Source organism: Poromitra crassiceps (genome assembly GCF_964638095.1).
Source record: "Poromitra crassiceps genome assembly, chromosome: 7".
Lineage (NCBI taxonomy): Eukaryota > Metazoa > Chordata > Actinopteri > Beryciformes > Melamphaidae > Poromitra > Poromitra crassiceps.
Window position 1 is genome coordinate 19,628,368 of NC_139628.1, and position 24,281 is coordinate 19,652,648.

Genomic DNA, 24,281 nt, shown 5'->3' on the forward strand with positions numbered 1-24,281 from the left:
GAATTTTTTTTAGTCACCATGCAGTCACTATAGCTTGTCAAGTTGTCACTATAGGAGGGATCAGCCGAGCAGCATTTTGGTAAACAAACCGTGACCGTGTTTACAATTTAAAAACGGTGACAGTTCACACAACTTTAACATGACATGCATATATTATACATCAAACTCTTGAGCTACTTCTGCACTCACTCAAAATGTCAAAGTATAAGCGATGTGATGTAGGCTATACCTTTTGAGATATTAACGTTTGTTTGGCACAACTCATACTAGTTAACTGCCGCGGGGTTACGCATTTCTGGGAGGCAGTGACGTCACGCTGATTCGTCCTATTTATATACTGTAGCCTATAGCCTATAGCATGCTTAGACTAGCTACCAGTATATCCTCGGACCCCTTGCATGTTCTGAATGGATAATACCAACTGTTGCCCTCCAGGAGATGCTTTAGAGTCCTGAAATTTAGACGCAATAGACTGAAGAATTTTTTGTACACCTGTCTATTGGTCTGCTCAATCAGAACAGGTAAACCTCTTGAACTGCTTGCCTTCTGTAATTCTGTGGATTAGTTCTGGATGTCTTGTCTTTGTCTGTTGTGTCTTTCATGTGTAACTCTTGAATGGAGAATGCCATTGGATGCAAAACAAATTTCAGCCTGCTGACAATAAAGTTGTATCGTATCGTATCGTATAGTATGTAATGTATAGTATGTACTGTAGCCTATAGCCTATAGTATGTAATGTATAGTATATACTGTAGCCTATAGTATGTAATGTATAGTATGTAGCCTACTGTAGCCTATAGCCTATAGTATGTAATGTATAGTATGTACTGTAGTCTATAGCCTATAGTATGTAATGTATAGTATGTACTGTAGCCTATAGCCTATAGTATGTAATGTATAGTATGTACTGTAGCCTATAGCCTATAGTATGTAATGTATAGTATGTACTGTAGCCTATAGCCTATAGTATGTAATGTATAGTATGTACTGTAGCCTATAGCCTATAGTATGTAATGTATAGTATGTACTGTAGCCTATAGCCGGGGTGTCAAACTCATTTTAGTCCACGGGCCACATGCGACCCAATTTGGTGTCAAGTGGGCCAGACAATGAAAATCAATAATCAATAATAACCTATAAATAACAAAACCTCAAATTTTTCCCGTTTATCTTAGTGTAAAGAATGACAGGTACAACCATACAATATGTAGGGTTATCTCAGATACCATCAAGCACATAATCTACTGTCTGTACTGTGCATTACAATCAGGGGTGTAGTCGAGGGTAAACACAAGTAAACGCAATTTGCCCACCTGGTCACTTTGGTCACCATTTACTCACCTATTTTCAGCTCAACTGTATCAATCAATGAGGGCAAACAAGGTGGGTAACTACTCACCTTGGATAGTTTACCCACCTCTGTATTTATCACTACACCCCTGATTACAATTGATGGCAATGGTGCAATTCTCTATAGTCAAGCAAAGGTAATGAAAATAGCTGACTATTTAGTGATTAATAGATAACATGAATAGGCGACTTAATATTTAACTTGCTCCTGAAACCTGCTACCTCTTAGCCTTCACAAGTGCATCACATTGGATTGAAGGACTTCTCAGTGCAGTTTGCAAAGTCATCCTTTGGGCCGGATTGGACCCTTTGGGGGGCCGGATCTGGCCCCCGGGCCGCATGTTTAACACCCCTGGGCTATAGGCTTTATTTATTGGATTTTTTTTTTTTTTTTTATCTTTAGTTACTAATGTACGATATCTCCATTCACTCCAATGGACCACCTTTTTACTCTCAAGAGTTCCAGGACGTAAGCTCCTGGATTAAGCAGCACTGTCGAGTTGCAGCAAAATGGACAGTTTGTGTTGTACTTTGAAGGTTTTTGTTGTAATCAAATTGGACATTATCAGCTTTATTTTAGCATTCAAAAGGAGCGCGAGACCCCTTCCTGGCTGTTCATTGGCTAATGAGTCACGCTGATGCCACTCTCTCTCTAAATTGCTCTGGGATACACCATAAGCCACGCCCCCCCCCCCCCCCTCCTTTTTATCTCACCTTCACAACTATTCTAAATTCCAGGTAGCCTACAAGTGATTTTTCTTTTTTTACTTACAGAGAGAGAGATACATAGAGGAGAGAGAGAGTTCCTTCATCTCACCTGGCTCGGTGCCAGAACACGCACGCGCTCTCCTGGCCACTGACGTCGTCAGGGCAGTCCCGGGTTCTGATTGGAGGGCTGGAGAGCTCAGTTTAAACCCCCTCCAGCCGAGCCTCCTTGTTCTGCAGTGCGAGGGACACCGACAGCTGCTCGCGCTCTGGCCACCTGTTGCCCTGGAGACAGGCGGGAAAATCTGCAGGAAAACCTCCAGAAACAGGTGAGCTGCTGCCGCCATTTTGAAGGTTCTCTGAATAGAGAGTTGTGCGAGTTCCCCCCCCCCCCTTCATTTTCTGGATTTCAGTGGGTTTTTTGTAAGCTATTCAAGATTCACTCTAATTGCCACAGTAAGTAATCACTTCAGATTACAAACGAGGAATTGGATTTAGCAGGTATATGCAGCGCAGTGGTCCCAGTAGAATACAAAGCAATGAAAAAACAAAATAAAGTCCTTTAAAGGTGCATTCAGTGATGTTTTTGTGTTAAAATAAGTGTTAAATGGCTCTATATTCTGACAGCAATCACTGAAATAGAGTGTTTGGTCAGTAACTTGAAACCCCCAACCCCCCACGGTCCTCTATCTGTCTCCTGTAGTCATGCATGCAGGGCGGACGTATCTCTGCAACTGTAACGTGTAGAGACTCAGGGATCATTGGATAAAAATTAGCGGCGACCTCAAACTATCCAATCAGAGAAAAGTTGACATTTTCTGGGAAACGGAAGGTCGGATCGCAATGTCTATAAAGGACTATAGCCTATGTATTTTTTCACCCCAAATCCAATGATGCCATCCATGATGCCATGTTTACGGTTGTGGAGATACGTCCGCCCTGCATGCAGGACTATGGAGGAGAGAGATAGAGGACAGTGGAGGGTTGGGGGTTTCAAGTCACTGACCAAACACTTTCAGTGATTGCTGTCAGAATTAGGGATGTTCATCAATTATCGAAAATCGATAATTGATCGTTAAGGATTGGAATCGATCCTGTGGCATTTGGATCGATTTTTTAATTATTAAAAAAAAAAAAAAAAAAAAACTTGGACTAGGTTTGGGTGGAATTCGTTCCTCCTCGCCACACTCCATTGCACAGCCGACTAACGTGAGGTGGAGCTTCATATAGTCTCTAGTTTTCTGGCTGGGCACGGGCCTTTGTGCCAACAAAACTGTTTTAAACATGGGAAATTCACACCGGCATGCGCCGGGGACAGCAGTGTTGGAGAGGAGACACATTGAAATAAAGAGTTAATTGAGGAGAACACGTTGTCTTTCGTATTTTCTGCCATAGGCATTCATTTTGTAAAAAAAAAAAGATGAAAAAATTGAAAAAATTGAAAATTTTCTAAGTATTAATATGATCGATAATCGATAATTGATCGTTCATTTTCACCGATTATCGATTTTGGAAAATTTTCAAAATGAACATCCCTAGTCAGAATATCGAGCTATAGAGAGCCAAAGTGGAACGTCACTTCCTGCTTCAGCACTGTACCAGAGATTTTCATCCGCCATTTATTTTCCCATAGACATTTCGTAAAATGCTTATAAAATAGTTGTACTTCGTCGAACCAAACGGTTCCGCCAATGCTATAATCGGGAGAGACCATAGAACATTTCACTCGGACCAAAACAAACATTGAAAAAATATTTTCTTTAAAACGTTTTGGTCCCATTGAAATGTTATGCGATCTCTCCTGTTTCTAAATATATCTGTACCATTTGGTTTGAACCAGTAAAACTATTTTATACGCATTAGCATTTTACTAAATGTGTATGGGAAAATAAATGGCGGATGAAAATCTCTGGTACAGTGCTGAAGCAGGAAGTAGGCGGTCACTTTGCCTCTCTATTTAACACAACATTTTAACACAAAAACATTGCTGCTTTGAGCCGTGCACAGGCCCAGAAGGAGCATTGCAGGTTTTGTGCCTCCTCCTGCTTGGACAACCCTCAGAACATTTCCGCTGAGGAGTGACATTACCTGTTTTCTTAGGGTGCTTTCACACTGGCACCCAGGTACCGTTCCTGAGTACACTTGTCCCCAAATTGACCCCAGTTTCGGAACATTTGATGAGTGTGAACGTTGCGTTCCGTTCCATTCCGCGCCCGGGCACGCAACAGGCAACCGTGACAGGATCCACTGCAGGGATAGTTGATGACGTAAGTGCACTCCGTTCTGTTTCCGAGCGCAGAGGAAATGTTGTAATGTGAAAGCTGACCAGCGGGGGAGAGGTCAGGGGGGGCAATCGTTCCCGGATGTGGAACGGAATGGAACGGAATGGAACGAAAGCAATCATTCCCAGTGAGAAAGCAGCCTTAGGTTTTTTTTTTTTCATTACATTTTTACATATTTTTGGCATTGAACAAGTTTTCAATGCACTTTCTTTCTTTCTTTCTTTCTTTCTTTCTTTCTTTCTTTCTTTCTTTCTTTCTTTCTTTCTTTCTTTCTTTCTTTCTTTCTTTCTCTCTTTCTCTCTGTCTTTCTTAGAGAAGTCAGTTGGACAGTGATGCCGTCTGCAGTGCTGCTGAGCCTGGTCCGCTGTGGGCGCTCTGGGGCCAGACAGGCCCTCCTGTCTGCACGCCCTGCTCCTGAAACTACCATACTGGTGAGCCGCACTTCTGCCTCTCACGCCCACATACACGCACATGGGCGCACGCGCACACGCACAAACACACACGCATGTGCACGAGCACACACACACACACACACACGGGCGCACGCGCACACGCACAAACACACACGCATGTGCACAAACACACACACACACACACTAAAGCTCTGAGGTCAACTAACCAGGTGCTCTTGGATGTCCCGAGATCTAGATTGAGAAACAGAGGCGACCAAGCCTTTGCGGTAGCTGCCCCCAAATTGTGGAACAGCCTACCCATCCATATAAGAACTGCGCCCAAAGCCTTGGAATTTTTAAGTCATTGCTTAAGACTCATCTATTCCAATTAGCCTTCAATTCGGGTTGAGATTGTGCCTATTACGTATGTTGTTGTTGTATGTTGTTTTCTTCTTTTATTTCTACTGTATCAACTGTCTGTGTCTATTTGATATTTGCCTGTTCAGCACTTTGGTCAACCTTGGTTGTGTAAATGTGCTATATAAATAAACTTGTCTTGACTTGACTTGACACACACACACACACACACACACACACACACACACACACACACACACACACACACACACACACATACACACACAAGCAAGTGGTTTTAGTTGATGGCAACCCAACTTGTTTGATTTGTCTAACATTTTCAAATTAACGCTGGAAACGTGGCGACATACATCCTCAACCTTAGGCTACATGATGGAAACACATACAGATTGTAAAAGGCCCCAGGTAACAGAGTTCACCATAACAAGGTCCTCTTTACATTTGACCATCAACAGAGATAAGACAGGATGGTCCACATGGGAATCCTGACCCTATGACCCGCGGAAACGGTCCACACAGATATATACATGCATGACTGTACAAACATAATATCAAGAGGTAAATTATTGTTGTCTCCTGGTGGCTCCTGATTGGTTCAGACAAAGACCACATCATTCGTGGAGGACGACTGCTGTCCTGTTTAATTCTCCCCCAAAACGCTGCTGATATGTACACTTTAAAGCTGTGTTTTTGCTTTATTCTCAGCTTGTGAAACCATGAATCCAGGACAGTTGCCGATTCTGATCGTTCCCCCTGTCTTGCAGACCCTCCCTGTAACGGTGTGCGGGGCGAACCTGTCATGGTGCGGGGTGGGGTGCGTGCGCCGGGCCGGCGGGACGCCCCGGTTCGACCCGGACGGGAGCGGCAGGCCGGTGACCTGGGACTCGTTTGGCATCTGGGACAACAGGATAGAAGAACCCATCATACTGCCCTCCAGCATCAGATATGGAAAGCCTATACCACAGGTGCTCCTACTTTATTAGGCAGAATTGTGTTATTAAGAGCATTTTCATTCATGGCTTCATGCATTGTTTTATCGTATTTCCTCTCATATTGGCCCAGGCCTTTATTTACCTCAGCTGCAGAGGGGCTGGTTGCACAAAACACCTTGAGATTTTCCTTAAAGTCCAAGTTAAGTTTTCCTTCAAATAAAATCACTTGCGCAAAACACCCTTAACTCATTGAGTGCCAGCCACTTTTGGAGAACGGACGCTCCCAGTGCCAGAGTTTCAGAGCGTTTTCAGTGATTTCTCGAGGCCCACAGAATATTGTGTGATATTACTATGTAAACACTGAACACGCCCAAAGAACGATGAGACTCTCTTCTATCATCAGCAAAACAAAGTTTATTGATATCATTTTCCGTTCTTTAGTTATGAGCCGGAGGAGATAGGTTGATTTCACCAAAAAGAGACGTTTCAAACTAGAAGCTGAGATAATTAGCCTTTTGTGAAATGAAGCATTTCAAGCACATGACTGACTCTGAAGCTAATATTTTCTGATGTGACACCTCAAAAATAATTTCCTTCAATAAAACAGTCAAAACAAAGGAATTTTGTTTGGCAAAATAATATTTTTTAGCTGCAACCAGCAGCGCTGGCCCCTGCGTGCGCTGCTGGTTGCAGCTTCTTGCTGGTCTTGATTTACTGCTGGTGGGCATCAGATATTCTAGCTTGTGTTTGCCAATCCTGTCCTGCTGTCTGGGTCTGTCTGGGCCCCCCCCCCCCCCCCCTCAACTGCAAACCCCTCCTCCGTGGGTGTGTCTCTGGTGGTTCTGGTGGCTCTCTGCTGAGTTTGCTCTGCACTGAAAAGTGCGCTACATCCAGTTTTTTTACAGCGTTCCGCGTGTATTTGTCACCAGCTCCCATTGCGGATGGGCTATTGCAGCGGACACGGAGGGGCTCAATTGTGGCAGCAGATTGGCTGCTGCAGGCACAGCTAACGTTATGCTTCATGCATATCGATGCATACCGATGCGATTTCCGTTTCCCCATGACTTCTTCTCTCTTTTTTCCTCGCCTTTCTCTAATCTGGAGAGCACTGTCGCCACCTAATGGGTCCGTAAAATAGCTTTTACACATTCAACATCCACCATACTTTCACAGGAGATGGATCAGGCTTTGATCCACGTCCCACCGTCAAAAAACGCAATTGACGACTTTAGTCGTCATTGGCACTCTACGTTAGTATTTGAATTGACGACGATAGTCGTCATTGGCACTCAATGAGTTAAAGTGATAATATGGAAGATTTCAGTTTTCTTGTCTCTGACAACACCTATGGCCATGAGCAGTAATTGCAGATGAGATCCACACAGTGTTGCATCGCATATGGGACATGAAGGGTTTTTTCTTCTTCTTCTTAATATATTCAAGTTGGCCAGTGGGGGCGGTAATGCAACGCTTGGACGCCAACCGCGCACACATCTCAAAAGAAGAAGTGGGTCTCCGGTAGTTAGCAGAGCTATATAATAGAAGAGTTGCGACATCTCATTCCCTCCAATGGACCAATTTTTGCATTAATTAAGCAGCGCTGTCGGGTTGCAGCAGAATGGACAATTTGTGATGTACTTTTGAAAGTGTTTAAGATGTTTAAAGAATCAAATGGTATATTATCAGCTTTATTTTTTGCATTAAAACGTAGCATGAGAGCCCTTCCTGGCTATACCCCCACTACGTGAGGCTACGTGAGTCACGCATTTTGGACTTCCGTTGGCCCACTCTCTCTTCTACATGTATATTACTCTGGTAGGACGTTGACAGTGTTGCCAGATTGGGTCGTTTCCGTTGTGCCGTTTTGTGTGTGTTCTGGCAGTCTATGGACGGGAAACCATCACCTGCATCTGGCAACACTGGTAGTCAAACATGTTCCTACTCCGCCTACCTGCTCCCTCCCGGACAATGGTGCTGGGTGAGGCGAAACACGTCAAGAACTGTGAAGCCGCTTGTGATATATTTCTGGGGTTTTTTGTTTGGGGGGCGGGGAAAGTGTCACCACAGACACAAGTTCATAAGTCTTGCAATACAGAGAAATGCAAGGGCTTTCATCAATGGTCCATAGGCTCAATCACCATTGTGTTAACTCACTTGACGATATATATACTGTAGTGACTTTACAGACATTTATTTACATGAAAATCTTCCGTATTATCACTTTAAGTCTTCTCCTTAAGATTAAACATTCGAAGCAAACCTTAACGAGAAGACATGGGGTGTTTTGTTCAACCTTTATTGGAAGCAGGCTTACATTAGAGACAGGCCTTTATTTCTAATTCCCTCTGTTTGATAAGTATTGTTACGGTCCGGACACCAGATGACGTCCATTTTTGCCTTTAGTTCCCCTCCTTTTTATTATTACTTATGGAGCAATGATTTGTGCAGCTGATATAAGATGCACAGCTTGTTACTGTATGTGATGTCACTGGGAGATAAAGACTCCAATTCCCATGATTCCTGGGTGTGACGTCCTTCTGTTGGTCAGCTTGATAGTGTTCATGATGATTAAGTGGACGCACCTGGGGAACCCACGGCTAAGGCTAACACACGGCTAACAGCTGACACACAGTCAGTGATGGCAGCAAAGACAGAAAGGCTGCATGAGGACGCACACAACCACAGAAGGATGAGCTGTGTTCCAAATCTTCATCATTACCACTGTTGGGAAGCTTGTGGGCTTGCCTCGTGAAGTGTGCTGGATCGTAGATGAGGGCTCACGGGCAGTGGTCGATCAGAACCACAGAGATGATGGTCCTCGGACGCGGTTGAAGGAATACCACTCGTGGCCTGGCTGGTTGTAAGGCAGCCAGTCACCAGGGCCTGGCCAGTTGTAAGACAGCCAGGATTTAGCTCGGGTTCGGATTTGGTCGTGGTAAGGGTAGACATTATGAAGTAGAGCAGGAAGTATAAGGAAGTATATAGCGTCACAGAACACTTTGTTTATATCCCCGCATTTGTGATGTCACAACGTCCAGGGAGCTATGACATCATCGGTGATCCCGTAAAGTCCCGTCTGCCATCACAGTCAGCCTAGACCGCCTGACATCGCCGATGACCTCACAGGTGAACTCTTCATTGTCAACGTCATCATTGTCATCGTTGATGATGTCATCGTCATTACGTCGTTGGCGCGCCGGTTCGTGGGCATCGACTGCCCCAAGAACAGGCCTGACGGTGGGTCATTATGGACCCTTTTCTACAGCCGCTCCCAGATTCCTGTGGGGAATCTGTATTCTTCCAGAAATGGCCGGAATGGCCCTCCAGTCCCACCTGGTATAGGCAGGGCTTGGTTGATTATTCTGGCAGTGAGGGGGGCTGTGGTCCGCTTGGCCACCGGCCGGGTGTAGGTACGGGTCTACACGTTGTTGTCCAGTCCCGTACATCACAAGAGCCAAGATTTGGTGACTGTCCTCGTTGGCCAGGATGTGTGTGGGAGCTGGGGGTCTACCCAGAACTGCTGTAGTGAGCTGTAGTGGCCTCTGGGGGCTTGAGTTTCCAGTTGAGGAAACTCAGCGGCGTGAGGTCAGCGCGGGAGCCGCTCAGGAGCCGGGGGTCTACCCAGCTACTGCGGTAGTGAGGAGCCTCTGGTTCTGGTGGCTTGAGTTTCCAGTTGAGGAACCTCAGCGGCGTGAGGTCAGCGTGGGAGCCGCTCAGGAGCTGGGGGTCTGCCCAGCTACTGCGGCAGTGAGGGGCCTCTGGTTCTGGTGGCTTGAGTTTCCAGTTGAGGAAACTCAGCGGCGTAGGGTCGGTGAGGAAGCAGTTTGTCTGCCCTCGTTGGAGGGAGGCCTCTGCCCCTAGTGCCTCGTTGGCCGCCCCGTGGAGCGCCGGTGTGGCATCCTCGCTGAGGGCACCGAAGGTCGTACACTCCTCCGGCATGGGGGGAGCCGACCTGAGGCCACCGTAACTTGGCTTCAACTCCTCGCTCTGATCCGCGGTCGTGTGGAGTCGGGGTGTCTCTGGCCAGCGATCTGGGCTGAGAAGAGGGAAGGGGGATCCGCAACCCCGACTGCTGGTGGTGAGTGCGGGGAGGGGCCTTCCCCGCGTAATGTCGACCGCAGCGGCTACCTGCGGTTGCGGTAGCTCGTCCTCCCACTCTACCCAGGCCTGCAGCAGTGTCTCGGGTAGGACTGGGTCATCCCAGCCTGGTTCCCATTTCCATAGGTGCTGTATGAGCAGGACAAGATGGATCCTCCCGAACTGATGGAGGGGCAAATTCCTCGGGCGGGATTCCTGCTGCAGGGCGGTGACGGGGTAAGGTTGCTCGCCTAGACCAAGGTTCGGTTCCGTAAAGGCTCTCTTGGTGCAATAGGTCTGCTCTGAGCGAATTGCCGGCGAGACGATGAGGGAGACGGCCACCCCGTGAAGCATCTGGGGCTCCTGCCTCGCCGTCCGCAAAGGCATGTCCACTTGCTCCACTTGCTCAGACTTCTTGGCCTCCCTGGAGGCCTTGGCTGGAGTTGTCTCCATGAGCCCGGGCAGGGCCAGGAGGTGAATTCTGGGAATAGGTAGTGGCTGGTCCCGCCCTCTGGGGGGGTCCCAGCTCTCGACCCCGGCTATCCTGGGGTGGTTGATGCCGGCCGGCTGACTGTGCCCCGTGTTGTTGGTCCCAACGTTCGCCATGCCTACCTGAGTGTGGGGTATCCCAGTGGCGGGCTCGGCCGCCCCGTTGCACTCTATTGCATGCTCAGGGTCGGCGACCTTTGTCGGCGGACATGTCCTAGGTGGGAGTGTTGGTGGCATTGGCACTGGAACAGTGGGTTCCGTAGTTTGGGTTGTTGGCTCTGGAGCCGCCGTGCTGACCTGACCCTGGTCGTGGGAGGTGAGAGGCACAGGTGGAACTGCCGGGTCCCCGGCAAGCAGACGGGCGCGAGGCCGGGCCGCTACGTGCTTCTGCTCGACTTGCAGCCAGGCACGAACCCGGGCCTCGTCCAGCGCCAGCTCAGCTTGCCGCAGGCGTCGGCTTCTCTCCAGGCGGCGGGTGATCTGCTCTCTAGCTTGGAGGGCCTCTGCCTGGATCTGCTGGGCTTCCTCTTGGGCCTGTTCTTGGGCCCGCTGGGCCTCAGCGTGGGCCTGTTCTTGCGCCCGCTGAGCCTCTGCTTTCACCCGTTCTTGGGCCCGCTGAGCCTCTCTCGTTTGCTCGTTCAGCCGGTCGTACTCCTCATCAGCTTCCTCCTCCTCCGCGTGTTGGCGGCGGAGGCTCTCGGTCGCCAATAGTGCCTTGTATTCCTCGTAAGCTGCCGCTCGGGCTGAGGAGGAGGAGTGGGCGCGTACGGTTGACCGTGAGCTGGCGCTAGAGTGTCGCGATGCGCTATGGTGACTGCGGTGACTGCTAGCGCTATGGTGGTGAGAGTGACTGGGGCTCCTCAACCGAGGCTCTGCTCGGGAAGAGGGCCGGACCCCTTGGTACCGGGCTGACCCATACCGGCCTGGGGTCTCCGGGTCATAGGCGAGGGCCTGGGCCGGAGGTATTCCGTCATGATGGCTTGCGCCCTGATGATGGTGACTCCTGCGCCCGCTGGGGCTGCAGGATGCATAGGCGTCATGGTTGTCATAGGTCAAACCTCCATGACCTGACCTGTCCCGACTTGACTGGTGGCCAACTTGATGGGACCTGCCAGTGCGCTGGGATTCCTCGATGTATTTGATGAGGTCCCGGTTGGTCTCCCTGTGGCACGCGATCGTAGCGTCGAACTTAGCCTTTTCTCGAGCTAGATCGGCCCTTGCCTGGACTGCCTGAGCAGGGAGTCTGTTTTCCTGGTGGCTGCGAATGAGCTCCCGCCCCGGTTGGATCGTCTGGTGGGAGTGTAGGGGGTCTGGCCCCTGAGTACTACTCCTGCTGTATCCAGATTCGATCTGATGGGGAAAGGATTGCTCCTCTGGTCGGCGAGGTGCCGTGACCAGAGCGAGCTCACCTGACTCCTGTTCCATCTCTGAGCGTCGCAAGTCCTCTGATCCGGCTCGAAGGACCAATTTGTTGGGAAGCTTGTGGGCTTGCCTCGTGAAGTGTGCTGGATCGTAGATGAGGGCTCACGGGCAGTGGTCGATCAGAACCACAGAGATGACGTCCTCGGACGCGGTTGAAGGAATACCACTCGTGGCCTGGCTGGTTGTAAGGCAGCCAGTCACCAGGGCCTGGCCGGTTGTAAGACAGCCAGGATTCAGCTCGGGTTCGGATTTGGTCGTGGTAAGGGTAGACATTATGAAGTAGAGCAGGAAGTATAAGGAAGTATATAGCGTCAGAAAACACTTTGTTTATATCCCCGCGTTTCTGCAAAGGGCTAGCTGGTTAATCTGCATAGCTTGCCCAGCATGGGCAACTCATTAACTCAAATCAACTCTCAATAACTGTCAAACTAGATGAATGATTAATAGTTTGACAGTTATTGAGAGTTGATTTGAGTTAATGAGTTATTAATTTGAGTTAGTGTGGACCAGTGATGTCACTGGTCCACACTTTTTTAACACTTAATAACTGTCAAATTAAATGACAGACTTCAAAACCGTTTACAGTTTTCTGATATACGACTGATGTTCTAATCACTGGTCCACACTTTTTTAACACTCAATAACTGTCAAATTAAATGACAGACTTCAAAACCGTTTACAGTTTTCTGATATACGACTGATGTTCTAATGATACAAAGCTGGTTGAAAATGGGCGGAGTGTCCCTTTAAGCTTGAAAGTTGAGCAATGACTCCACTGCTGTGAAACAACAACAACGCTAGCTAGCAAGCTAGCATTGCCACAAGCTGAAAATTGCAAGTGTTGGCAAATATTTGGATTGTGCAATAAAGCAGGCCTGCTTGGTACTTTTGGTGGATGGTTGTAAAGATAACAGAGCCTTTTTTCCCGCTAGACCAGAGTGAGAGTAAGAGCAGCCAGACTCTCTCCTGCACTGGTACAGCGCGAAACAGAGATAGTCTGGCAAGCGAGACGACACCAGCTGTAGCTACAAGTAAATGTGAGCGAAGCTGCTAGTCATTCATCTTTAGGTATAAATCATGCGCCAGTGTTCCAACGCCTCCTCGTTTTCTCATCTGCTTCTGTTTGGGCTCGTTAGGTAGCTGTTTTTTATTAACTCATTGAGTGCCAATGACGACTTTAGTCGTCAATTGCTTTAGTAACGTTGAGTGCCAAAGACGACTAAAGTCGTCAATTGCGTTTTTTGACGGTGGGACGTGTATCAAAGCCAGATCCATCTCCTGTGAAAGTATGGTGGCTGTTGAATGTGTAAAAGCTATTTTAGGGACCCATTAGGTGGCGACAGTGCTCTCCAGATTAGAGAAAGGCCAGGAGAAAAGAAAGAAGAAGTCATGAGGAAACGGAAATCGCATCGATATGCATGAAGCATAACGTTAGCTGTGCCTGTGAACAGCAGTCAATCTGCTGACACCACAATTGAGCTCCTCCGTCTCCGCTGCAATAGCCCCTCCATATGATTTAGTTGCCGACACCAGCCTCTTTCTGAAAAGTTACATTATTCTCAGGTGGGAGCCGGGACAGGCTGTGAAAAAGCGGGGGGATGCAGCGCACTTTTCAGTGCAGACGGAGCAAAAGCAGAGCGAGAGCAAACGCAGCGACACTCAGAGTCGCGCAGAGACACTCCCACGAAGGAGGAGGAGGAGGGGGGTGGGGCACGCAGGGCAGCGTACAACACACAACACCCACACAGCAGGCTCGATTGACAGAGACAGGCAAACAAGCTATCTGATGCCCACCAGCAGTAAATCAAGACCAGCAAGAAGGTGTAGGGTCTGCGCACGCAGGGGCCAGCGCTGCTGGTTGCAGCTAAAAAATATTATTTTGCCAAACAAAATTCCTTTGTTTTCACTGTTTTATTGAAGGTTTTTGAGGTGTCACATCAGAAAATATTACCTTCAGAGTCAGCGGCTGTCGTCCACTCCGTCAGAAGTGCGTTGCCGTGGTTTTAACCTCGGTCCTTTGCATTTACTATTTATCTTGAAAAAACTAAAAGAAAAAAAAGAAAAATTTTGCTTAGTTTCCACAATATGGTTGTTGTTTTACATCCCTGCACTACACCACTTCAATCAAGATTTACAGTACGCCCAGAAAAGATGTGAATCCACGAAATTTAGAGTGTTCTCCCGTTGAGTTACTGTTTAGAGAGGCTGATTATAGGGGCCCGCGCTACCGCAGCTGACCACTGCGAGGCGCATTCTGTTTCCAAAAATGGCCGGAGTGTCGTCTCTTTCCTTCCATGCTCTTTGTTAATAGTGTGGCTCTTCTACTAGACTTTGCTGTAAAAATGTTTCCCATGGTACTTCAAATGTCGCTACTGCCATCGTGTGGCACTTGTACGTTACCCCAAACTACAGTTACATTATTATATACATGTGACAAGCAGCAGGAGTTACTGGTATCCACCGTTGTTGTTGTTGTTTTTTCCCCCTTTTCCTTTACCTGTATTTGGGGCTGGCCTTCATTTGTTCCTGCCTCCTGGCCATTATCGGACACCCTGCTTTTGATTGACTAGCAGCCACTATTAGAGGAAATACGGTGATTCTTTTGGACTTGGTTTTTAATCATTGATTATAATTTAGAAGATTTCCATGTAAATAAATGTGTGTTAAGTCACTATCTATCACCGACTGAGTTAACACAATGGTGATTGAGCCTATGGCCCATTGATGGAAAGCCTTTGCATTTTCAGTAATTGCAGCATTTATGAACTGGGTGTCATGGAGACACCCCCGAGAGGGTAGGCGGAGCTAACAAAATAGACTCGTTCTTCAGCTAGCATTACTAAGTAACTAACGTTACCGTAGGTTCCCGACAACCCTTGTGTGAAGTAGGATAGATAATAAACTCCAGTTTTTCCGGTGGTTTATATTATGGCGGAACAAACTGACTAACGTCACATTATGCAACACAGTTTGGATCTCACCTGCAATGACCGCTCATCACCATAGGTGTCGCCAAAGAGACTGACTTACCTCTAATAATTCCTGCGGCCCCCTCTTGCCTCCATCATACAGGTGTCTCTCTCTCGGGTGGGCAGTGCATCAGTTCTGGGTCTCAGGCAGCAGAATGAGGACCGGCTGCGCGTCGCTCGTATCCATGACAACCTGCTCTACTTCGCCGTGTTCGACGGCCACGGTGGCCCGCACGCCGCCGAGTACTGCTACACCTTCATGGAGAAACACATCAGGTACACACAACACACACACACACACACACACAGACACACACATACACACACACACGCACACATACACACACACACTTCCTGCATGTTTGCATTTTACGTCAAGTCAAGTCAAGTCAAGTCAAGTTTATTTGTATAGTACATTTCATACACAGAGGCAATTCAAAGTGCTTCACATAAAATGGTTGACAGGAAAATAAAATAAAAGAAGAGAATAAAATGGACATTCAAAAGCATCACAACAAAACTTAAAAAAAAGAGTATAAATATTATACAGTATACAAATTTTAATATGAACAAATAAAGGTTAAATGGCCAGTTTACCTCAAAACAAAAGATACATGTATTTCTCCTCTTACCTGTTAGTCCTATTTATCCATTTAGATCGTTTTGGTGTGAGTTGCTGAGTTTTGCCGATATCGGCTAATACAATGGAACTAGATGGCACTCAGCTTGTAGGGCTGGGTATTGGCAAGGATCTCACGATACGATCCGTATCACGATACTTGGGTCACGATACGATTGTATCACGATATATTGCGATGCGATACATATTGCGATATATTGCGATATTCTACAGAATTTACTCAAAATTAAATAATAGAGCTAAAGATACAACACACTGTGTACCACCCAGGTAGTGTAATAATATGTACATCACTTTATACTGATAAGTTAGTGGACAAATTCAGTCAAAACTACTGAGTGTTGAGTGTTACTGAACGCATCGATATGGGAAATATCGATACAGTATCGATTAGGGGTGGGAATCACCAGATGCAGAGCATGACATGGCCTGCAAATTTTTTTTTATAATAATAATAATAATAATATCGCGATACTTGGCGTCCAAGTATCGATACAGTATCGGGAAATAAAATATCGCGATATATCGCCGTATCGATTATATTGCCCAGCCCTATCAGCTTGTGGTGCTTAAAGCAGCTGTTTTTATATATATATAGGCTACAAAAGCATGCGTGCGTTTACAAAACTTTACATGCACACAATAAACAGATAACTCAGGGAACTGGCAATAATCTGATTTCTGCGTTTACATGCACTTTAGTAAATAATGGGAACTCACCTCAAAGTGTGTGAGTGGACATTGACTGCAATGAATAAACCTGATGACTCAGCAGAAAGCTAGGTGTGTTTATGGGTTTTCTCATAAAACAATAGCGGCCTTTATCGGATAAAGAATGCTGTTTATTTTGTTACTCAAGATAATCCACAGACCTCATTGTGAGCAGTTTCATGTAGGAACACTTTTCTTATAGCTGCTGCTACCTAGCAGCTAGCAGGTGTCGACAAAACTATCTATGGATAGCCTAGGTAAGATAAAAAAAAAATAAAAAAAATGGGGGTAACTGTCATTTTAAGCTTTCATAATATTTCTTATTATGTATAGTAATCCGTAGCATTTCTGTTCATGTAAATAATATAACAATGAATTAAACAAGACATTGATTGATCACATGATTGCTCTGTCTTATTGCTGTGTAGAGATGCTTTGGAGGAAGAGGACAATCTGGAGAAAGTTTTGACCAAAGCCTTTCTGGATGCAGACAACGCTCTACACACACACCTCAGCTACTTCAACAACGGTGAGACACACACACACACACACACACACACACCACACACACACATGCTAAGTGTTCAGTTTCACCTACGTGTTAAATGTGTCGGGCCCTGCTTCCAGAAATAAATCTCCCGTTCATTTTTTCCATAGGCGTTTCAGAATATCCCATAAGGAGTCTGACCAGAACTGACTGAATACAAACCAGGGGAGGCAATAGAGTCAGAGAAATAGATCAAACCCTATCAAGAGGTGACTGTCAGACACACCTTTTGTTTAAGAGAGAATGATCTACCCTAATTTTCAACAGTGATACTAAATAAAAGAATAATGTGGTAACACTTTACAAAATTGTACATTAATTAAGGATGAGTTCATGCTTAATAAGCATGAACTCCTCCTTAATTAACAGTTAACAAACTAATCTAGTAATGATTTACTAATGGTGTTCATGTTAACTAAGGTATTGTGGTTGAGTTGAGGCATGAAGTCACTGAGGTTAAGGTTACAGCTTATGTAAGACTGCAGTATTCTGGGGGGGGGGGGTGACTTGACTTGCCTGAACTAAGGACTTGACCACATAACCTGTAAGTTGACTTGACCTGCCCAACACAAAATGACTTGGGACTTGCTTGAAACTTGGATCAAAATGACTTGAGTCACATGTCGGGTTTTAAGTAAGCAAGTCACTCCTAAGATGCTGTTTTATTATTATTATATATATTTTTATTTAACCACTTTAATGACTTGTTGATTCTCCTCGCCCTCAAAATATGACTCTGGTCTGACTCGAACCTCGCACAGCTTTTTTGCAGCCGGTAGCGTTTCCATGGTAACAGTGATGTCCCTTGCAGCCTCCTTCCTGACTTGCGGCACCACGGCGACGGTGGCCCTGCTGCGGGAGGGGGCGGAGCTAGCGGTGGGCAGCGCGGGGGACAGCCGGGCGCTGCTGTGCAGAGAGGGGACGGCCACCAAGCTGAGCCATGACCACACACCTGACCGACCGGACGAGAAAGACAGGTACATACTTGCACGCTCGCTCTCTCTCTCTCTCTCTGTCTCTGTCTCTGTCTCTCTCTCTCTAGCCACAGGTTTGAGTTTCACATCTCTATTCACCTTACTCTTTGCCCATACATGGACGCTTCCGCATTACATCATTTCGTAATAGTATTTCCGTTTAGACTTGCCAAAAACCCTGCAGGCAAGATGGCCGCCCACACTCACCTCCTAAACTGGCAGAATAAACTAACATTATCTTGGCCAATAAGTATGTAACATACAAAATAAAACAACCCGTAATATCGTAATTTTATGTAGAATGCAGAGGACATGTAACTGTTTAGTTAAACTTGCATTTCAGGAATATTGTGCTCTAAAGATGACGTTAGTGGAGTCGAGACTGTTTCGTCCTGAAACCCACATAGGTTGCGCCAGGCGTAACCTATGTGGGATTCGAAATAACGCATCCGAGATAGAAACGTTATGAATATAGCCAACAAAGTAACGCTGGTGATCCGTATGGAAACAGTGTTACTCGAAATGGTTAAAAGTTATATCAATTTGGTCATTCAGTGGCATTTTACTGCCATATAACATAACTAACTAGCGGCTAATATTAGCCACCGTAGGCAACTAGCGCTGAACCGGAAGAACAAATACGTTTGCGTTGAACGCGGAAGAGAGAAAAAGTGGGCGTGGTGAATAAGGTGAATATATAGACTGTGTCTAACTCATCCGCAATGCTGGACGATCAGCTGAATGACTAGAATGTAAAAGCTAAGATGTCAAAGCTGCAGTATGAAACCTCCACCTTTTCTATCCAGCAAAGTGTCTTAACTCATTGAGTGCCAATGACGACAGTTGTCGTCAATTCGAATACTAACGTAGAGTGCCAAAGACGACGATTGTCGTCAATTGCCTTTTTTGACGGTGGGACGTGGATCAAAGCCTTATGTATGTCCTGTACAAATATTGTAGCTATTGAAGCTGTATAACCTATTTTACGGACTCATCAGGTGGCGACAGTGCTCTCCAGATTAGAGAAATGTCCGAAATATAACCTGAAAAAGCCCCCTGATCAAAGAGAAAGCGCTCATGCTGCAGCCCAGAGCCATGTAGATTGCTCTGGCTGCAACTGACGGTGCCTGGCAACAGCAGTCAATCTGCGCACACAACTGAGCTCCTCTGCCTCTGTCTGTCTGTCTGCATAGTTTCTTCACACGATTAGCCGCCAGAAAGGCAGCACCCGACGCCGAAGTGCCAACCCTTTCCCTGCAGTCCGGGTTGGCATTTCCTTGTCGCGCTCATGGATGTATTGTCGCGCTGCCTGGGAGGCGGCGCACAAAAAGCACTCCGAAAATAGACGCTGGGTGCGTGAGGCTGTGTGTTACTAGTGTGGGGAGGAGTTTGTAGCTGAGGGGGGGAGAGGGGGGTGGGGCACCCAGGGCAGCACACAACTACACCACGTCACTACATCAGAAAATATTAGCTAGAGTCAGTGAATGTGCTTGAAATGCTGCATTTCACAAAAGCCTGAATATCTCAGCTTCTAGATAGAAATGCCTGTATTTGCTGTTTTTGACCTATCTTCTCCGGCTGATAACTAAAGAACGGAAAATGGTATCAATAAACTTTTTTTTGCTGATGATACAATAGAGTCTCCTTGTTCTTTTTGCGTGTTCGGTGTTTACATAGTAATATCACACAATATTCTGTGGGCCTCGAGAAATCACTGAAAACGCTCTGAAACTCTGGCACTGGGAGCGTCCGTTCTCCAAAAGTGGCTGGCACTCAATGAGTTAATAAAAAGGTCAAACTTCACGTGTGTAGGGTCCAGCGCTGCGGGGGCTTGGTCACGTGGGACAGCGTGGGCCAGGCGAGGGTGAACGGGCGTCTGGCGATGACGCGCAGCATCGGAGACTTCCACCTGAAGAGCAGCGGGGTGGTCGCCCAGCCAGAGACACGCCTCCTCACCGTGAGTCACACCTCACCTGACGCCTTCACCTGTCCAGGCCAGGCCAGCAGGAGGCGCTCCATCGCAGTGTTTACAGGCCTATCTCTTAGGTGGCTTAAGTTTGGAATCATTTTCCACTGCGGACTCGAGACCAAAATCTTGGGTAACCCTTCCTTTTACAGTCCGGTAATTACAAGGTATTTACCCGGTAACTACCACGTATTTACTTGGTAATTACCTGGTATTTACCCAGTAATTATAGATTACAGATTGTAAATCTCCACTATCACCCATCAATTTGTCTAAATTTGTCTAAATGTGTGTTAGTGTGACAATAACTCAGATATTTACAAGGTAATTACCAGGTATATACTCGACAATGGACAGGTATTTACCCAGTAACTACCAGGTATTTACCTGGTAATTAGAAGTATCTCCTGGGTAATAACCTGGTAATTACCAGGTAAATACCCGGTAATGACTAGATATTTTCTTGACAACTACGAGGTATTTACCTGGTATTTACCCAGTAATTAGAAACTTGTACCACATACATTTCCAAAACGTTATCAAGTAAAAGCTCACGAGTTACCCGCTAAGGTGGAACTGTACTGTAAAAGGAAGCGTGGTTTGTTTCCCTGGTATTACCATGTATGTTCCCGGTAATTGTAGATCATTAACATCCACTATTACCCATCAGGCTGTCTAGTTTTGACCGTGTTCCCTGACAGTAACTCAGGTGTTTACCCAGTATTTAGAAACTTGTACCATACATTTGCAAAAACGTTTTCAAGTAAAACCGTCAACAAGCGGTTCCACCAGGATGTCTGTTGCTCTCCCGGCTCTTTCACTGTCTGGCCGGAGGCTGGCGTCCTCCATTTGTGTTCCGTGCATGCAAAAGTCTTGGCTCTCCGCTCCGACACGGTGTCCGTGAGTCTGCTTCTCCACCTGGACGGCACACTGCACACCTACACTGCATCTGTAATTAGCTGTCGGGACATAGGAGGAAAACAAACACAGTTCCCAGGACCTACCCAAAACAGCACCCCCATTACCAGCCATCAAATACATCAAGATAAAACACATTATTATTACATGCCCTCACACACACCCCCACCCTGTGACAAATACGCCAAAACAGGTGAACTGTCAAAAAGAGTAACTTTATAACTCTTAAAGTCCATGTCAAATACCTGTTTGTTATACAAGGGATCAGCCGAACAGCATTTTTGTAAACAAACCGCGTCACTGGGAAAAAACAAGCATGGTACCTTATGGAACCAGCCTTGAATGTATCACTCTAGTGGATGTTTATAATCTACAATTACCGGGAACATACATGGTAATACCAGGGAAATAAACCACGCTTCCTTTTACAGTACAGTTCCACCTTACTTAGCGGGTAACTCGTGAGCTTTTACTTGATAACGTTTTGGAAATGTATGTGGTACAAGTTTCTAATTACTGGGTAAATACCAGGTAAATACCTGGTAGTTGTCAAGAAAATATCTAGTCATTACCGGGTATTTACCTGGTAATTACCAGGTTATTACCCAGGAGATACTTCTAATTACCAGGTAAATACTTGGTAGTTACTGGGTAAATACCTGTCCATTGTCGAGTATATACCTGGTAATTACCTTGTAAATATCTGAGTTATTGTCACACTAACACGGTCACATTTAGACAAATTGATGGGTGATAGTGGAGATTTACAATCTGTAATCTATAATTACTGGCTAAATACCAGGTAATTACCAGGTAATTACCCAGTAAATACTTCTAATTACCAGGTAATTACCTGGTAGTTACCGGGTAAATACCTTGTAATTACCGGACTGTAAAAGGAAGGGTTACCAAATCGGGCTCGCCAAGAGTCAAGAGAATCTCGGTCCTCTCTTCCATTCGGATTCCATTCTTTGGTGCGGATCATTTTGATGTGAAAGCAACTTGATAAAGTCCAAACAGAATAGAGGAAATGATGATAACAAATATGTACAGTAGCAGTACCAGTGGTTGGATCTGTTTTAGGAGTTTGAAGTACTAGCTCGGTTTGTTTCATGACCCAAGTCTTCAGACTAGGCCGTGTTTGGACCTTCCGGCCAATGACAGCGCTTAAAAATACCGGGAATAAAATAAAAAAATAAAAAAGTATTTGATTTCTGACTTTGAACTCTGAATTCTGACTTAGACTCTATCTTAAACTCTGTCTGTCTGTCTGTCTGTCTGTCTGTCTGTCTGTCTGTATGTCTGTCTGTCTGTCTGTCTGTATGCCTGTCTGTCTGTATGCCTGTCTGTCTGTCTCTATGCCTGTCTGTCTGCCTGTCTGTCTGTCTGTATGCCTGTCTGTCTGTCTCTATGCCTGTCTGTATGTCTGTCTGTATGTCTGTATGTCTGTCTGTCTGTCTGCCTGTCTGTCTGTCTGTCCGTCCGTCCTTCCGTCTGTGTGTGTGTGTGTGTGTGTGTGTGTGTGTGTGTGTGTGTGTCTCTCTCTCTCTCTCCAGATCAAACACGCCAGCGACTCGTTCCTCGCTCTGACCACCGATGGAATCAACTTCCTGTTGAGTGACCAGGAGATCTGTGATGTCATCAACCAGTCCCACGACCCCACCGAGGCTGCGCAGGTCATCTCCCAGCAGGTACTGCTACTATTACTACTACTACTACTACTGTTTCGACTAGACTTACTCCTACTGTTACAATGTATTACTAGCACTATATGATCTTGTATCTCTGCTTCATTTTCCTCGGACACCGTCGGCCTGAGAGCATTCACATTTGGCACGGGTACCAGGCCAGCAGAGGTCCGTAGCAGACAGCGACAGGCCCAGATTTTTGATTTAGGGCCAATTAAATGGCAAAAAATGGCTAATTAGTGGTCAAAATGAATGATCACATGTTCAGGACCATGGAGAGCTCGATTTGTTAGCTACTGATGGAGCTCACCTGAGCGGAGTTCGAATCAGCCAGGGAAGTGGACTATGAAACCCCTTTGGGGAGAGAGAGGAGAGGCTGAGCGAGGCCTGACTAAAATGGCCAGTGAGTGTCTGCTCCAACAGGTATCAGAGCTAGTATATATTAATGAGTAATGATAATATGAGTGACAGCAGTAATGCGGTGTCTCTGTCCTGTCCAGGCGCTGCAGTACGGCTCGGAGGATAACGCTACGGTCATCGTGGTCCCGCTCGGCGCCTGGGGCAAACAGAGCTCCGCCTCCAACGCCATCTACAGCATGAGCCGCAACTTCGCCTCCAGTGGGAGATGGGCGTAGAGCACAGACACACACGGACACGGACACGAGCACACACACACACACACACACACACCAAGCGGCAACCTCAGAAGATGAAAGATGAAGTCAACGCATAAGTGCCAAAAAACAGTTTCTGAAATGGCCACTTGAGGCTGGCTCCAACAGCGAGTCAATTCCGATAGACCCCCCCCCATGTCAAAATGCCCAACATTACAGCAGTATTAAACATGTTTACAGCCTGGTACTTCTCGGTTGGTTTATGACCTCAGTAAACACTTTCCTAATGAGTTTATGGTCTCAATCACTAGTTTCAAGTCTTAGCAGTCTGAAAATAGACGATGAAGCAGACTATGCTTTGGGGCGTGATTGGCCGGCCGCTTGTCTTGCGTTCACGGACCAATAGCAGGCGGCACTGTCTGTCTGAGAAGTCAAACAACATGGCGATGATAAAAATAACAAACTGGAGGCTTCAAAACAGTCCATAAACCAATGGGTGATGTGACGGTGGCTACGTCCATATTTTTCTACAGTCCATTGCTGCATTCATGTGCTCCTCCGGTGGTCATATTTTCTGGGCCGCTAGTCGTGCTTGTGGTGTTGGAAGGATTGGAATGTGCAAACCAAATCAGGATTAATGCTACTAGATAACCTTTCTAACTAATCTAGGCCACTTCACATGAACAGCTACTGATGGTACTACCATTATTACAAATGACATTTGAAACAAAATAAAATGTTTCTTTCCATCAACAAAGCATCTGCTTTCGTCCGCCATGTTTCTGCCTCTATGGTTTCTGCATACAACGTCACGTCGACAAGTCGTGTACCAAAATGTTCGCCGAGTTGCAGAGTTGTTGTTTCCGACTTGAGCGTCCGTTCACGTGAATTTTCCCAGGATCTCATTCCTCCGAGTACTCTGACAGCACGTGAAAGCAGCATATGACACACACACACACACACACACACACACACACACACACACACACACACACACACATACATTGTCTCAGGGCTCAACGTTAACTTTGAAAAGTGCTTGCCGGGGGGAGCTTTTGGTTGCCCAAATAAAAATATGGTTGCCACTTTTAGTTGCTTTATATTTTGAGTAATTAAGATACTATGCAATCATAAGTCTGCTTAATAATGACAGAAAGTATAGTAGTCTATATTTGTAGTATAATCGTATACTATGTATGCTTGTAATTAGGGAATATTTCTATCTTA

At 46.2% G+C, this 24,281-nt stretch overlaps 1 protein-coding gene across 1 annotated transcript; it reads left to right on the forward strand.

Annotated features, from left to right (window-relative positions):
* Nucleotides 1-5,823: 5,823 nt before the first annotated feature.
* Nucleotides 5,824-23,075, forward strand: ppm1ka (protein phosphatase, Mg2+/Mn2+ dependent 1Ka; the record flags this gene model as incomplete). The annotated part of the gene is made up of 7 exons (XM_083639994.1): nucleotides 5,824-6,072; nucleotides 15,100-15,272; nucleotides 16,776-16,876; nucleotides 17,706-17,871; nucleotides 19,681-19,825; nucleotides 22,309-22,443; nucleotides 22,941-23,075. The coding sequence occupies 7 exons, from the start codon at nucleotides 5,824-5,826 to the stop codon at nucleotides 23,073-23,075; spliced, it is 1,104 nt and encodes a 367-aa protein (XP_083496120.1).
* Between the last annotated feature and the right edge of the window lie 1,206 nt (nucleotides 23,076-24,281).